This window comes from Empidonax traillii, unplaced genomic scaffold (genome assembly GCF_003031625.1).
Source record: "Empidonax traillii isolate 1590-97213 ecotype Southwest subspecies unplaced genomic scaffold, ASM303162v1 scaffold903:size462939, whole genome shotgun sequence".
Taxonomy (NCBI): domain Eukaryota; kingdom Metazoa; phylum Chordata; class Aves; order Passeriformes; family Tyrannidae; genus Empidonax; species Empidonax traillii.
This window is the reverse complement of record NW_020956096.1, coordinates 348,010-365,327: the sequence shown is the minus strand read 5'-3', so window position 1 is coordinate 365,327 and position 17,318 is coordinate 348,010. Positions and strand designations below refer to the sequence as shown.

The following is a 17,318-nucleotide window of genomic DNA, read 5'->3' as shown; positions in this document are numbered from 1 at the left end:
CATGCCCTGGGCTGATCCCACAGCGTGGGCAGCAGGGGAGGGGGGATGCTGCCCCTCTGCCCCCTCAGGTGAGACCCCCCTGCAGAGCTGCCTCCAGATATGGGGCACCAACTTCAGAAGGACGTGGAGCTGCTGGAGAGAGTCCAGAGGAGGCCACAGGGATGCTCCAAGGCTGGAGCCCCTCTGCTCTGGAGCCAGGCTGGGAGAGCTGGGGGGGTTCACCTGGAGAAGAGAAGGATCCAGGGAGACCTGAGAGCCCCTGCCAGGGCCTAAAGGGGCCCCAGGAGAGCTGGAGAGGGACTGGGGACAAGGGATGGAGGGACAGGACAAGGGGGAATGGCCTTAAGCTGAAGAAGGGTAGATTTAGGTTGGGTATTAGGAAGAAGTTCTGGACTGTGAGGGTGGGCAGGCCCTGGCACAGGTTGCCCAGAGAAGCTGTGGCTGCCCCTGGATCCCTGGAAGTGCCCAAGGCCAGGTTGGAGGGGGCTTGGAGGAAACTGGGTGGGTGGAAGGTGTCCCTGCCCATGGCAGGGGGTGGAATGGGATGGTCTTAAAGGTCTCTTCCAACCTAAACCATTCTGTGATAATCACCTTTCTGGCTACATTTCCCTCAGTCCAGACACTTCTTTTCAGGCTACCTTTCCAACTTTAACGTCAACAGCACTTCTAAAAATCACATCATGGTTTCCCTGCTAGAAAAGTGTCCCAGCAGCTTTTAGAAGAGAGGCTGCAAATTACTTATTTAACTGCAGGTGCTGGTACAACTGCTGCTCTGCTAGGATATTTCTGTCACTTCGTTTCCCTGCTCTGTGGCTGCAGCTCACCTCTGAGCGTGGATGAACCGCTTCATCAGGGTCATCCTGCTCTGCAGGTGGGCAAGTTTGCTTTCCTGTTCCACAGGGCTTCTGGCCTTTGTCTTGGAAAGGCACTTGTAGGCTTCTGCCAGCGCTCTGTGGGCTTTCTCATAGTTCTGATACTCATCAATCTCTACCTGCAAGAGGAGAAAGAAGATGAAGATCTTGCTCCAGAGCTAGCAAACCAAATGTTCAGCAGTCACAGAAGGGGCAGTACCTGAGCACATGCATCATAGAAACCTGCCAGGAGGTCCAGGGCCCTTCCTTTGGTGTAGAAGCTGATGATATTCGCAATAATCTTTGCGTCCTTACGCCAGTCCAGCGACTGCAGGTAGTTGGCTGCCATGATGTAAATCTCTCTCTGTCTGGAAACTCCCGCAAAGAAGACAATTTTCTCGGTATCCCCAGATTTCAGCAGCGCCCTCATAGCCTGGCAATGGAAATGGGGTCACAGGAGGAGAGAGGGAAAATATTGTGAATGCAAAACCACCAGCCAAGATGGCTCAGAAGCTTTGTCTGAGTAGTTACTGTAGGAAGTCTGCTCTAAGGTTTACTTTTCAAAGCACCCTTGTTTTGATGCCATCCTGGCTGACCTTTAACTTGTTTCCTGCTTGTGTGTATTTCTTGGTGGCCATGTGGTAGTTGCCTTGTCTCATGCAGCAGTCGGCAATCTGCTCCAGCAGCTCCCTCCGAGCCTCCTCGGGGAGGTCCTGGGAGCCCTTGGAGACTGTCATCTTCTCAGCCAGCTCCTCGGTGATGGTCAGGTTCTGCTCCAGGCAGAGCTGCAGAGCTTCGTGGTACTGGTGGGAGCAAGAGAGCAATGAGGTGTTGCAAACACCACTGTGATACCTCACACTGCTTGGGGTATAACCCACAGAACCAGCTGCACACACAGGCAGCTGAGGGTGCTCCGGAACACGGGTGTAGTTCCATGTCCCGACATCAGCCCCTGTTCAAGCACACACTGTTCCATTTGTTTGCTAAGAACGTGTTTGTTCTTCCATGACACCACTGGTTCTCACCTGTGGACACGAGGCTGCCACTGAAGATTCAGCCATTTGGACCCTGAACGTGAGACTTTCAGTCATACAAGTCAGATTTGTTAGGCATGATTGATAACATTAAGGTTTTCAGCAAGTACAAATAAATTGAAAGCTTTTGGGAAATATTTTGGTACTTCCCATATCGGAGCAAATTCTGAGTAGGTTATACCAGAGCTTTCAGCCCAAAAAAAGGGCTACTGTGCCCCCTCAGAACGTGGCAGAACAGCAACCAGAGGAGTGGGCACAGGATGGGTCTGGTACCCAGCGCTCTGGCAAGGCCCTGAGTCCCAGCTTGAGAGGAGACTTGAAACCCTCCAAGTGTCTCTGAGTATCTGTTTACCTGCACAGATAAATGTCTGTGTGCAGGTACACACCTCCACCTGTGCAGGGGGGCCCAGAGGGCTCAGCTCACCTTCTTGGCCGTGAGCAGCAGCTCCATTGCCTTCTCATACTGAGCATGTTCCACGAAGAACTTGGAGCAGCGGGCGAGCAGGGCAGGGTCTGACTTCTCATCCAGGTCCTCAGCAATGAGCTGCAGGGCCCCGAACTGCTGCGTGGCAAAGGCCAGCTCCAGGGCTTTGGAGAAGTGTCCTGCCTGCAAAATTAGGAATGAGGCTTCAAAGACTAGAGTAAGTACTACAGAACCAGTTCACAGGATGCCCTGGAATGGGTTAATAAAGCATTACCCACCACAATGACTAATAATCAGGACATAGTAAGAACCACAGTTGATTTAACATTGCTGTAGGAACTGCTTTAGTTTAGGGTTTGAGAGCTTTTACAAAAAAGACATTTACCTTGTGGTATAACATGACAGCTCTGTCCATCTGCTCCCCCTTCTCCTCGTAATAGCAGGCTGCCTCTATCATGTCTTCTGGCGAGCTCAGGAGAGCCAGGTTCATCAGCTGATCATCTAAATTGTTTGCCTGTTTGAAAGCAAAGGTTTGGCTTGGGGTGTGCAGACACATTTCATAATTTTGACTTCTGGCAAGCCTGTGGCTTTGTGCTGTCACACACAAAACCATCACCCCCTTCTGTGTAAAACCTCTACACCCCAGCGACTTTGAGCTTCATTTATGGTCATTTCTTTCAGGCAGTTTCTGATGGGCTGTACAACAAAATACTGTCCCAAACCACCAAACTTGTATTGATCCACCTTTGGTAGAAGGTGGCAGCAGAAACCAGGAGCACCTTCACCGTGGGCTGTCCATGAGCAGGCAGCATCTCATGGGAGAGAATGGGCACAAAGACCTCATTCTGCCCTCCCTGGGTGACGGTTTTGGGGCCAACTGTCCCTCTCCCCTACCTTGCAGAGGCGGATGGCGTTGTTGAAGGCCTGTGCCCGGGTGTAGAAATGCACGGCCTGCCTGATGTCCTCCTGGCTCTCGTACTGCCGTGCCAGGTGGTAGGAGGCTGCCCAGCTCCCCGTCTCGTTGGCAATCTCAGCGGCCTGCAAAGGGCATCACACGGCCTCACTTCGTGCCCCTGCTCAGCCCAGGAATGAGCTCTGGGGCAGGTGGGAGCAGGCTGCCTCACCTTCTGAAGGTTGCCCTGAAAGCAGTGGACACGGACGAGGGAGAAGTAATCCTGAGCCAGTGCGTAGTATTGTAGCGCAGACTCCAGGTCTGACTGGCTCTCCAGGTACTGCGCCCACCACTTCCACAAGCTCCTGGAAAAGCAACGGTATTAACTGCAGGAACAAGAGGCTGCGTTTTTCACTCCTGGAGAGCTTGAATACAGACTAGACGTTTTTTAGAACACAGACTTCACCCCAACTCAAGAGTGACTCTGCAAGGTCTGCACTATACAGGAGGTCAGCCTGGAGAACCAGTGTGGCGGTTCTTAAGCAAGATAATCCTGAAAAGCTGGGAGGATCATAACATGGATGAGGCAGGGGTTGAATGTGGCTGAGAGGAGTCACACTCCTCCATCCCTACTTTCATCATGAGCTGTATTTCAGTCCTGACAGCTCCATATGGGAGAAGGAACAAGCACAGCACTGACTTGTCTTTCATCTTGTTGACGTAGTTCTCCAGGGCTTGTAAGTCTTCAGAGAGCATTCGGGGCACCTCGAACCTGTGTGTGTCTGACTTCTCATAGCTGTGGAGAAGAAGAACATATTAGATGTGAAATGAAAACTTCCTTTACTAGCTCATTTGCTGTGTAACACATCCATTTTTGTTTGCCAGACGTCCACTGACAACACTGGCAACGACTGCTTCAGTTGTACAAGTTTACTGTAAGACCAGCTGCAGTCCACCAGCATCATCAAATATTAAAAGTTCAATGCTGCTGGAATGAGGGAGCTGTGATCTGTGACCATAGGGCAGTAAATACTTCAAAAGTGCCAGTGCTGGCCCAAAGAAGTATTCAAAAAGGTTCCCTAAACACCAAGCACTGAAAAGGTCACAAGAGCCCTGGATTTCCACATTGTGCCTCATCCTTCTGCCACCCCATGCAAAACATCAGCCTCTGCCCAGCACCCACCTCTCCTCATCCTCCTGCCCACCAGGGCCCCCAGTGGGTCTGTCTGAGCACAGCAGAGCTCTGCTTTGATTCTAAACAGCAGTGACATTATTGTACTATTATTATTATTATTATTACTGTCATCATCATCATCATCATTAATAGTAGTAGTATTATTATGGAGACTTCATAAGGTAAAACTCATATAAAAGCAAGATTTCAGACAACTAATATAAGACATTAAAAATCCCCTCCCCTAACTTCTCATGGGACTTAGCGGTCACAGGAGAGGATCAGGCACCAGGAGCAACCAAGGCAAACCAAATTCTGCTCCAGCAGTTGTGTCTGTGACCCTCAGGAAAAGTAAAGAGGTTTTGTCATGGAAAGGGAAGGAAAAGAGGGAAGTGGTCTTCCACAGACAAGCACAGGATTGGAAATGAGTGGGGTTCAGCTCCTGGCCCTGACAGACTCTTGACCTTTCTGACACTACATGTTATTCGCCTGGAAAGGTACTGGGAAGTTTCACTGGCAGTGTTTTCACTCTGTGAGATAGAAAGCACCAAAACCAGCACCAATGCCTTTCATTAAATATTACTGGTCACCATCAGTCCCCCTTTGCCTGCCCCCACGGGAGAACAAGGCTCCCAGTGCCCCAGGCTGGGCCTTACTGGGTGAGTGCCAGGCTCTGCTCCCCTGCTGCCTCCAGGTGCTTGGCGTAGCTGCAGTGGGTGGTGCGCAGGTGGACCCGGTCCTGGGCCTCGGCCATTTCCAGGGCCTTCTGCCACTGGTTGGAGGCCTGGTAGAACTTGTTCAGGAGGTCGAACCGTCCGCAGGCCTTGTAGAGTCGCTCCGCGTCCTCCTGCAGGGGGAACATCCAACCCGTCAGCCGCGCCCGTGCCTCGGGGGGCTCACACGGACCCAGCAGGGCACCCACCCGAGCAGGGCACTGCAACCATCAGAGCAACAGTCACTCAGGCAGGGGCTCCACCAGCTGCATCTACGTAGCCTGGAATAGCACGGTACTGGGAAACAGGATGTTTATGTAAAAATAAGGGAAGCACTCAGATCCTGGCATTTATTGTACGGGACCGACTGGGGGGTGACACGAGCAAGACATGGAGGATTAAACGCTGCCATCAGGAGTGTGGACCACCAAACAAGGGACATATGCCCGGGGGTGGGGGGGTACAGCCACGCTGCCCATCCAGGGTGAGGCCTGGCAGAAGGTCCTGGCAATTGGGGGTTTGGAAATTAAGGTGCTAACAAGCCAAGGCAACCCCTGTGACCTCCCAGCAGGTCAGAGGCAGCAATGCTGTTTGTGGACAGCAGAGCTCCATTCCTGGGAACAAATGCCATCAGTTTATGGCAGAATTAGAACAGGAGGGTTTTGCTGATGCTGACGCAAGGGTGAGCAAATTTGGAACTATTATTTTTACGCTCTGAGAGGTGCTCACTCCTGTGGAAGGAGCATTTTCCTGCTCCACCCAACTACTGTCCAGCTGAACACTATATTTAGTAAATTGAGATTATCTGTCCGAGACAGAAAAATAGTTTCTGTCTCTTATTGTTTCAAATTCAAAAAAGCGTAGAAAGTGGGAAAGGAAGATGCCTGCCCTAGGATTCTGTATGAAATGGAAAAAAAACAGTGGAACTGCATTTGTTTTGCTGCAGTTCCCCTCCACCTCTCCCACCAGATCTAAACATCCAAGAGAAGAAGCACTGACAATTTTCAGCCTCACGGCTTTCTCTGCAAGGAAGCTTTTCCAAACATTTAGTTTGAATTTTCCTACTTTTAACTCAGAATAGTTACTCTCTATCTTTCCAGCATTTATGATTTTCAAATAATTGTAGTTTACTAAATACCTTTTTAAGCCAAATTCTCATTATTGGGCCATCTTAAAGATTTCCTTGCCTGTGAAACCTTTCCAAGAGCTGAACAGTTTGCACTGGTTTTCTCTGAACTTCTTCCAGATCATGAACATTTTTTTTTTTGCTAATGAGATACTTCAGAGTGGAAGTCACATTCCAGCTGTAGCTGCCCTGAATGCACAGACAGGAGTTACCAAACCCAGACCTCAGGATGTGGCGTCTCCTCAAACGCAGCCCCAAACAGATTTTTGCTGTCATAGCACTTTGCTATTTTTTATCATTATTTCTTATCAACTGTGGGGTATTTCATCAATTCTTTCCCAGTTTTTCCCTCTTACAGATGAGATGCCTGGATGTATTATGGTTCCCAAACTAAAATTCTCTGTTTTTCTTATGGATCATTGATGAAGATGTGAATGAGTGGAATACACACAGCTCTAACTCAACAGCACCACTCAGTTTTCAATCCACGTGACAATGCTGGTCTCAGATCTCAGTTCTCTTGGCAAAAGAGGGTGGGCTCAGACACAGACACATGGGAAGGCAAGGTCTGCTCTGGGGTATTTGCTGCCAGGCTGGGCTCCAGGTGGAGGGATGAGGGACAGTTGTCCCACACACCAAACTCTGGGGAGCAGCCTGACCATGACCTCTGGCTGGGTGGGACCCAGCCAAGTTGCTGCGCACACAACGGGAGAAGCCAGGATGGAAACCTGGGTGACCAGGGATCCCTGGGACAGCACAGGCAGCGAATGAGACTGCCTAGAGCTCTCCAGCCCCAATGGAAACTTCTATTTTGCCTAAACTTCTTCAACACCTCAGGCCAGCCCTCGCTCTGTGGCAGCACACAACTCTAGCCTTTCGCTCTACAAATAAACGTCAAAATGGAACTTGTATTTCCCATATCAGACCTTAAAATATATTTGTTGAAACATTTTAGCTACAATAAAATACATCCTTTCAAATCCATTCAAAACAAGAATGATTAGACTTGGAAGAGACTTATGCCTCAAGAGAACAGGTTTTCTGGTAAATGCTTCACACATAAACCATCTTTAAAAGATGTTTCCTTCTTTAAGCAGTTTCTTCCATTCAGCAGTTTTTCTCGAGAGCAGAATTCTGATATAAACCCTGCCCCGGTCGGGATTTACCAGCATTCCCAGCTGGATGGCCAGCACGGCCACCCTGGCCTCGGGCTCCGGCTCCTGCTCCGCCTCCCGCAGCGCCTTGGCTCCTCTGGCGTGGCCCATGTGCCCCAGGCAGATTTTGGCAACGTCGAGCCTCTGAGTCCTCACACACATGCGAGCCATGCTCTCCCAGACGGCCTCGCTGCGGAGAGAAGAGCGGAGCTGTCAGTGCTGGGGAGAGAGGGGAGGGCGAGGACAGAGAGCCCCAGGGGAACCCTCAGGACTCGGTGGGTGCCACAGAGACTCCACTTGCTCTGTGAAGATTGCAGAGGAACAGAAACACGCTCACACACAAAGGGCAGCTCTTGAGCTGGATGATTCCAGGCTTAAGGAAACATTGTGGGGTTTGGTTTGCACCAGCATCTAAACTGCAGTTACACGTCTGGAGCCAGGCTGGGAGAGCTGGGGGTGTTCAGCCTGGGGAAGAGAAGGCTCCAGGGAGACCTTTGAGCCCCCTCCAGGGCCTAAAGGGGCTCCAAGAGAGTTGAAGGGGGACTTTGGACAAGGGCCTGGAGGGACAGGACAAGGGGCAATGGCTTTAAGCTAAAAAAGGGTAGATTTAGATTGGGTACTGGGAAGAAATTCTTCCCCATGAGGGTGCTGAGGCCCTGGCACAGGTTGTCCAGAGAAGCTGTGGCTGCCTCATCCCTGGAAGTGTCCAAGAATGGGGCTTGGAGCAACCTGGTCTATTGGAAGGTGTCCCTGCCCATGGTAGGGGGGTAGAACTAGATGGTCTTTAAGGTCCCTTCCCACCCAAACCACTCGGTGATTCTGTGTTTGCTCATATATAAAGTGTCCATCTCTGTGGTTCTTGCTGCAGCTGCAACCTGCAGACACTGACAATATCCCCAAGTCAATGTTCAGAAATCAAAAGCATGAGAAAAGTCTTATGTACGTAAACTTCACCCTAGAAACATCCTGCTGCTGTCCTGAGTAGCTCAAACATGGAACAGCTACTGGGAGCCGAACAGTTGCACTCAGTAACAGGGAACAATGTGAAGGAAACAACTGACCAAACGGTCGTGTTCTACTTTAAAACTTGCATAAAACTGGCACAAAGAAAAGTTTTGTGATGCTCAGAATGAGAACTTGTCAGTGCTATGAGCTCACAGCCACCACTGCAAAGTCCCCTGGCCAGGCGAGGCAGGGACAGGCAGAGCACCACGCTCCCAGCGGGAATGGCAGGCACAGCAGACACAGCTGACCATCACAGTGGGGGACAAGCAAAGATTTGCACACATTCTATTCACATTTGAGGCTCTTCAGAATTACATGCAATTTGTTTGACTAATAAAAACTATAAGCATTGAAAATGTGTTTTTTTCAGCACGTCACCCCCAGCAGAGGGTCTGTGCAGTTCACAGGCATCACCATGGCATAAAGTAAAGATCTAAATTATAAAAGCAAGGGGGAAAAAAGAAGAAAATAATAGAATAGAATGGCGTTTCAAGTCCTGCCACAAAATTCCCTTCCAGTTTTCCTATTATTAAAACGTTTTTCTGTTTCCAGTGGCTGTGGGAAAGCCCTGCACAAACAGGGGAAAGTGACTAACCGGGAAAGCAGCAGAGCAGGTGAGCCCCGACGTGCTGTCCAACACATGCACTAAAGAAAGCCACAGGAAAAATATTTTGCCTAATTTACTTTACAACTAGAGCATCTTTTATTTACAGTGCAACTGATGGAAAGCTTTTGGGTAGTAATCAGCATAAATAAGTGACATAGACTTCATCAAGACCAAACAGTGTAGAGAAAATAAAGCAGGATCAGAAGTGAAGATGTCCCACTCTAGCTGGTTTAGAAAAGCAAAAATGCATGTCTGAGTATTGTGCTGCATTTCTTACAACTGCATGGCCATGCTGAGTGGGGTTCAAATGCTGAGTGGGGCTCCTCATGCTCTGCCCCCACATGTCAAAGCCCCCTGGCTGGGGAGCCAAAAGGAACATTGAAACAGAGCCTGGTCATTTCTGACATGGAAGGGCCCAAGAGAAACCAGCACCAAATCCTTGTGTGCATCACCACTCAGTACAGAAATGATGCCTTGTGGCAGCAGATGTGACCTTCCTAATTTCTGAAAAGATGGAACTGGTTTCTCTTGTGTTCCAGCCACCTGGAATCGGGACAAGGGGGAAAAACACCTTTAAAGAACATTGACACGATGAACATGGTGCTAGTTATGGTCACCCAGCTGTGATCAACTTGGACAGTGAGTTCTGTCCCTGGGAAAAGCTGCCAAACCTGTGCCTGGGCACAGCTGCACTTCACAGCACAGGGGAAGAAATGCATTTTCCAAGCTCTGCAGTGCCAGAAGAAGCTGCCAACAGCCACTTGGCTCTGGGTGAAGGAAGGCACGTCTGTGCTGGGCTTTGTCAAGCTGACTAACAGTGAGTTTCTGAAAGGAAATCAAAGTCTTTATTTTTCAGAGCTCAGACATCTCACAAGTTCCTCCGTGCAGGAAGATGAGAGTTCATGGGCTCGAACAGGAGAGCGGATGAGAATTCTTATTTAGACTACAGGGAGTGGAAACTTTTGAAAGGAAACAGACAACAGAGTGTATTTTAAAGTACAAAGTTAAAAGATAACTGCTGAGAGTCACAGCAGGATTTGGGAGATGCTGCTCATCATCTCTCGGCTCCGTTGTGCTTTCCTGGATGGCAACAGCTCCTGCCAATGTCAAAACTCAGCGGGAGCTGCTGCCCCAGGACTCTTCTTTGGGAGTTCTTGCCCCCCTCAACCTGTCTGTGACCCACTTGAACACCCGGGTATCTCTGCCCTGAGGAGCTGGGGCTCTGCCATCCCACCTCTTCTCCCTCCACTCCAAGCCATTTGCAAAATGAACCTGAGAGGCTCCAGGCTGTGTGGGGGCAGCAACAAACTCAGAGGGAGAAACATCTCCAGTCAATGTGCTGTGGTTGTTTTTATTCTGCCAGCCCCAGCTGGGGATGAGCACACCGGGGTCAAACCTGACCAAAGACATTTGGGAGTGTGCAGAGCAGAGCAGAGCTGAGCTTGCATTGACTCATCCAGCACAGAGACCACAGCAAGAGACAAGAGGGACACCAAAGAAAGGTGTCTGTGCCCATGGCAGGGGGTTGGTACTAGATGGTCCTTAAAGTCCCTTCCAACCCAAACCATTCCACGATTCTAAGAGACATGATCAGAGCAGCTCACCAGCAAAAGTACCCATGCCAAGTGAGACCACTGCCTCCCTCTGAGCACCCCTTCTCTTGCCTCTGCCCTCCAGAGCCACCCGAAGGAGAGTTTCACCTAAGGAACCCAGCCCTGCTGTGGCCAGAGGACTCCTGTACCCCCTGGGTTTGGTCAGCAGCTGCAGGGGGCAGAATCCACAGCCAAGCCTGCTCCCTGGTCCCCATGGAGCTGCAGCAGAGGGTGGTTTTCTCCAGCAGACACGTCCCTCACAAGAAGGACACTGCTCTCATAGGGTGCATACATGTAATATTGCAATTTTCTTCACGGAGCAAAATATTAGACAACTGTTTCTGCTTTGGGAGACCTTTCATCTTAGCACCACACTCCCCCTACTGCTGCTGAGGTACACAGGTATCTCTGACACAGCAACATCCATGTGCTTGCAAAGACCATCCTGTATGCATACGTTACATGGAATCACAGACTAACCAAGGCTAGAAAAACCCTCTCAAATTGAGTCCAGCCTTCAACTCAGCATCACCACCGTGTTCACCAGTAAACCATGTCCCCAGGTGCCACATCCACACACTTTCTGAAGGACTGATGTCTCGACCATGGCCCTGGGCAGCCTGTTCCAATGCCTGGCAATCCTTTCCATGAGGACATGTTCCCCAGTATTCAAACAAAATCTCCCCTGGCGCAGCTTGAGGCCATTTCCTCTCGTCCTTATCAACGCATTTGTTTGTATTTATTATTTGAATATATTGTTTATTGTATCTTATTAAAAATCTAGAAAGGTGTCAGAGTAACACCACCCTGTGAAACACAAAAAATTCCAAAGGACTTTACAAAAACAAACTATTACAGAGGGTCCCACTCGACAGGCACAAACCACAGGCCACCACAGAGCACTGAGCAATGCCACAGACCCTGTGTCACCAAAACCCACGTTCCCAAACCTGGCCTGGGGCCAGGACACTGGGACTGATCCTCCACAGTTGCTGCAGAAAGACATGGGGACCTTCAGCCAGAACCTGTTTTACCTTCACCCTGCCAAGCCACTGCCAGCATCTCCACACTGTGGTGACCAGGGAGAGCAGACACTTTTTATAACACCACACTGTTCGTTAGAGATTCCAAATGAACAGTAGCACTCATGGTACCCAGCAGGAGCAGGCAGCGCTGCAGGCACAAGAGATCAGGAGAGAGGAGGGGAAGGGAGGAGAGGAGAGGGAATCCTGGGAGCATCCACAATGCACTTCCACGTGTCTCTGCGTTTCAGAAGACCAGCCTCGGCTGGGAGATGCACAGTGTCCCTGGCAGGCACACATCTCCAGAACCAAGGCAAGTTTTGCTGCCACTCAGGAATGTGGGCAGATGGATGTGGGTATGGTGAAGGAACAAGAAACAGGAGGTGCAGAACAGGTTTATTTAAATCCCAGGGGAAACCACCGTTTATCTCCCAGCAGCTGCTACTGTAGCGAGAAAGAGGATCTGTCCTTGCATCCCTAAAAGGCACCAACTCTCCTTTCCAGACCCGGCCCTGCTGTCTATAGAAAATGCCAAGTAATGTTTTACCCTGTCCCCAGCTCCATCTCTGGGAATTTTCTGTTGTTCCCCTCCTCCTCCTTTTCTCCCCCTTGGAAAGCCTCTCACATCTGTATTTCATCAGCCAAAGCTGGGAACTTAATGAAGCCCAGGCGGAGCAGCAGTGGGAGCAGAGCCACGGGAATGCATCCCAAGCACCCCACGAGGCACAGGCATACACCACTCCCCAGGCTCCAGGCCACATCCACAGCACCAGGGATCTGGGAAGCAAATGCTGACACCACTTAAGAGTACACAAGAGACACAAGTTTTACCACATATTTGATGAAAAGTTCTTGTTGTATCTGACCTTTCCCACCTGTTTTTCTGTGGAACTCTGTAGTGCCCACACTCCGATCTCACAAACCCTTCTTTTCCATGTATTTGCCATTGCCTATTTTGCATGTAAGTTTAAAGAAAAACTCCCATAAATTGAATATTATCTAAAAGTACTGGAGATTTATATGTCTGAAACATTGAAATACAAAACCTCTCTCCCTCCAGTTAATGGGTTATATTTGGAAAATGAACATTGATCAGGATCAGGATAAAAAAGCATCTCTCCTTCCAATCTGAGCCCCACTTTGTTGAACCAGACCCTATAATATAGATATTATGGATAACATTACATTATTTATAATATTACTATATCCTATAACATTATATTATAGATGATAATCACAGAAACACAGAATGGTTGGGTCAGAAAGGACATTAAAGACCATCTCATTCCAACTCCCTGCCATGGGCAGGGACACCTTCCAGTAGACTGGGGAACTCTCAGGACTTGAGAAAAATCAAATTAGCTTTGATTCTTTTAAAATGCATTTGTGGGATTCTGGTTGTGCCTTTCAGTGGGACTAAAAGACAACAAGCAACTAAGTAACAGATGAAAAGTTGTAATGATCCAATGAAACTCCTGATAGTGTTAATGATATGAGCTGCTCTGAGCAACGTCAGGCATTTTTCATATATGACAGCTGATAAGGTTATTCCTTAAAACTCTTCCCTGGTGGAAACAGAGCATCTGATAAAGCACCAACAGCTTTACAGAATGTGTCTGTAACATCCCACTGAACACACAGCTTTGCTCCAAACTTATCCTGATAAAACCAACATCAAGAGATTGCTCCATGTGGGTTGTATCACACAAACCTCTTGTGCCCCACAGAACACAGTGCACATCCTGCTGCCTGTTTGTCAGCAGAGGAGTGTTCACTAAGGCCATTTTTTAGTTTTTATTAAGAATCAGAATGATTTCCAGACTGCTTAGGCTGGATATATACACACTTAGACTTCAACAAATCACAAAAATCAAATACAGGAGGGGGCAGAAGTAGGTGTGTGATTTTCCCCTAAAGGTAAATCTCTCCTGGCGTTATCTGTATATAACATCGTTTGCCTTGCTCTGAATCCCTGGCTTGAAATAAACAGAGAATCATAAAAACAAATAATCCAACAGTTATAAAATATGAAAATACGGTCATTGCTCATAGGAAATTTCTTTGAAGAATGGCAGATACAGATGTGTTTATACTGAAAGTTCTAAAACAGGAGATGTACAGAAACATCACCAATCACAGGGAAAAGAGAAATTAAAGATGCTATAGTTCTCTCCAGGATGAAGATGTTCAAAGTACATCTTTAATTCATTAAAATATTAAATTATCATAAATAAAAATATAAAGCTTAATTCATTTTCATTCATTTTAAAATGATCCAAGCTCATGGAGGAGGGTGAGTTCACAGCCAGGTTAGTACATTCAACTCCAATAGCTGTAAACTAATTATTGAGGCGTACGAGCTTCATTGGTACTTTCTCCTCTCCTCTCAGCATCAAGTCTTAGAAAATAAAATGTAACCTTGCAAAAAATTTCTGACCAGTCTGTCCCTGTGTATTGGGTCGGAGCAGATCTGCCACTTAGGGGTGAAGTCAGACAGAGCTGCTATAAAATCAGATGAGTTTCTCGTCTCAGTTTGTGGGTTGCGGTGATGTGCCCTCCTCTGCCAGCCCCTCGGGTGCAGGTCTGTGCCAGGGCTCCTCAGCACTCCCTCTCCAGGCTGCTGACCGCAGTGTCGCGCCTTCAGAGCACCGGCTCGCAGGTCATGCTGCGCCTCGGGCGGTTTTCTGGCAGCCCGAAGAACTCGGCCAGGCTCAGCTCCTGAAGGGCACAAGCCCCGGCAGTACCGCCCGGCCGCCGCCGCAGGGCAGTGCCCGCCGCATCCCTGTCCTCGTCCCGATCCTGCCGAGGCAGCGGATGGAACAGCAAAGAGCCGTCTGGAAAGCCATCCTGGGCAGGACCGCTCTGCAAACATCCATGTTCAAGGACAGTTTGGAATGCCCTCAACGACTCTCTCTAACCCGTTTATGGGAGCAGCACCTGCCTCGCCCTGTGCAGTCCATTCCGTACTGGGCAGTCAACTGGGACATCCCCTCAAGCATCTGGGAGCGGCGTTTCCATGCCCTGGGCACTGGGGGGTGGGCACCCCTCGAGGGCAGCAGTGCAGCTGCTCAGCCTCATTCGCCCCCGAGCACTTGCCCCTGCCTTTGCAGACACCCCCTGACCGGTTTGTTTATCAGGTTATTTTATACTTTCCTATTTATCTGCCACGGTCCCTCCCAGCGGTGCAGAGAGGACGGGGATAGCAGTGCAGCCCCACAGCGCTTCCGTCGCGCTGTCCAACACTGAACCCCAATATTGCTCTGCTTCCAGTAAAAGGTATTTCAAATCCCTCTCCTCGATCTGCTTGCACGGAGCTGATGCTCCTAGGTTTGGAGCTGGGGTTTCCTTCTCTCCTTTTCCCGAGGAGCTCTGCTGTGCTTCCCGGGCTCCCCGAGCCGCTGCGGGTCCGGCCAGCCCTGCTGGGGCAGCGGGGAGGGGAGGAGGCGTGAGGCGGGGAGGGGGCTCTCCGAGGGGAGGAGGGAAAACTTTAGAAGTCTCCATAGTCTTTTCCTTTCAGGAAACACATCCTGTTAATGTTTGACTGCCGTGGCAGTGGCTCTGTTTGTTGCAGTCGACTACGCCCTGAGGCTCACCAAAAACAGCCACAAAAACAGCCATTTCCTCTTGGTGGGAGAGGTGGGGGGGCCTTTTCCTCACTGCAGTGGCTGTTCTCGTCCCGGCACTCGCAGCTCGGATCTTCGGAGAGGGACACGGCAGAGCAGCCCCCTCGAGATACTCCAGACTTGCAGAGCTCCTTTGGGATGACCGCATTCCCCTCTGGCTCGGCTTGTCTTTGAGAGGATGACATCTGTCACCATTTGCAGGATTTTCTGAAGTTGGCACCCGAACCTAGGCTTTTGGAGCGGCACTGGTTGGCTCGGAGGACCCGGCGCTCGGCAGACTCCGGCGAGCATCCCGGCTCTGCCCCGCCTCAGCTCAGGCTCTCCTGCCCCGAGACTGGATTCTGTCTGGATTCACCCCGTCCAACACGGAATGGACCTCCCTGTCACCCAGTTCATCACGGGACTGGCACTACTTATCAAAGTGCAAGAAGGTGGATAAGTCAACGCTAGAAAGGACCTAAAAAAGCTTCTCTGTGTTCTTATTTTATGGAATTCTCCTACCTACCTCAGAAAATTCTCTTTTTCTTGATCAGAAACCCCTCTGGAGTTGACTTCAAGAATGAACGGTGATGTCCTCTAGCCCCCCGTGAGCGCCCAGCGCAGCTGCCTGTTCCCAGCCCCATTTCAATGTGCTGATTGGGACCCCGTGTCGTCTGCAACCAGAGACTGGCAGCGAGCTGACAGTCAGATATGACTGTCCAGAAACTGGTAGCCACAGCTGTGTTGGTAGCCCTGGTCTCCCTGATCCTTAACAACGCAGCTGCCTTCACCCCCAACTGGGTGTACCAGACGCTGGAGGACGGGCGCAAGCGCAGCGTCGGGCTCTGGAGGATGTGCTGGCTGGCAGAGCGGAGCAGAGGGGCTGCAAGCACCAGTGCCAGGCATGGCCAAGGGGAGGAGCAGGAGTGTGAAGCCCTGGGCTGGGGCTCGGAGCTGGCTGGGTTCCAGGAGTCTCGCAGCACTGTCAAACGTAAGTGCAGTCTCTTGTCTTCTCTGCGGACGCCAGGTGCGATCAATAGGGTGCACCTGGGTCCCAGGAGATTCAGGGCCTAACCCTGAAATCATTGTTAAGTGTCTTAGTCTAATCACCTTTTCACATTCACCCTCATATTGAGGAAATAAGAATCACTATGTCCACCGGTGATGAACTGAACTCCTTCTCCTCCCCCATCAAAGCCAGTATTCTGCATGGTGCTGTCTGGTTTATACAGCCTAGGGACTGATCTGCTTTGAAAAAATCACCTGGGAAGTGTGAGCCCAAAGCTCTGAGATATCTCGGACTCTCTTCTCCCTCCTGGGCTCCTGCCATACGATGTCCCTTCCTGCTCAGTACAGCGCCAACCACAATTGCTCTGAACAGCATAAAACAAACAAACAAAACCCCCAAAGAAGGTATTCCAACAACACGCTGAGTTATTTCTCCCTTCTGTTTGCTTTTGTTGGAAATGCCAGGAGCAGCAAATACAGAAATAGTTTTGGTAAAAACACGTAAAACTGAGATAACCCTTAACATGTGCAACTATTCTTCTTGATCCCTCTGGGGAGACAACAAAGAAATATTAGAGGAGTTACTTTAAAAAGTGGTTTTATGTGGACCCATTCCAGATCATATTGCCCAACAAAATTATGCAGGAGCATTTTTTGCACATTTGCTAATACTGAACCTGCATAAACCACAAACAGAAAATCTCTCAACTGTTCTAAAGTCTTGACCCTTTCAATACTATTTTTTAACCGAAAGATTATTAAAAGGATTAGACTGTGGAAAAAGTTCCTTGATGTGTATCTGCAGCTTCATCCCTGGAATCACTGTCCCAATTAATATTGATATGCCATGTTCTAAATTGAACATGTGTATCATTCATGAATTGTAAAAGTACATGTTCTGTAATCAACACTGGAATGAGCTCCTGCTCAGTGAATTTGGCTCCTGCAGCGCTTTTAACACAAAAATTTGTATTTCGTGCTGTGTCAGGTCAGGAGGTGAGGGGTGTCTAAAGATCAGAGGCAGCAGTTCCATGGCAGAACTGTCTGGGCAGCAGTTTCTCACCCAATTAGAATAATGGGATAGAAAATTTAAAATTTCAAAGTAATAATTATA

The 17,318-nt window shown here is 49.4% G+C and overlaps 2 protein-coding genes across 2 annotated transcripts in view; one reads left to right on the top strand and one right to left on the bottom strand.

Annotated features, from left to right (window-relative positions):
• IFT140 (intraflagellar transport 140) overlaps positions 1–17,318 on the bottom strand; it is a 74,387-nt gene that overhangs the window by 1,690 nt on the left and 55,379 nt on the right. Inside the window, exons 18-27 of the mRNA XM_027902733.1 lie at positions 7,381–7,558; positions 5,032–5,222; positions 3,902–3,997; positions 3,434–3,566; positions 3,204–3,347; positions 2,695–2,823; positions 2,310–2,492; positions 1,448–1,654; positions 1,072–1,284; positions 824–991 (exon numbers count right to left, since the gene is read on the bottom strand). Coding sequence (XP_027758534.1) covers positions 824–991; positions 1,072–1,284; positions 1,448–1,654; positions 2,310–2,492; positions 2,695–2,823; positions 3,204–3,347; positions 3,434–3,566; positions 3,902–3,997; positions 5,032–5,222; positions 7,381–7,558 — 1,642 coding nt within the window. The remainder of the gene's footprint in view (positions 1–823; positions 992–1,071; positions 1,285–1,447; positions 1,655–2,309; positions 2,493–2,694; positions 2,824–3,203; positions 3,348–3,433; positions 3,567–3,901; positions 3,998–5,031; positions 5,223–7,380; positions 7,559–17,318) is intronic.
• TMEM204 (transmembrane protein 204) overlaps positions 14,735–17,318 on the top strand; it is a 32,117-nt gene continuing 29,533 nt past the window's right edge. Inside the window, exon 1 of the mRNA XM_027902732.1 lies at positions 14,735–16,187. Coding sequence (XP_027758533.1) covers positions 15,908–16,187 — 280 coding nt within the window. The 5' untranslated portion in view covers positions 14,735–15,907. The remainder of the gene's footprint in view (positions 16,188–17,318) is intronic.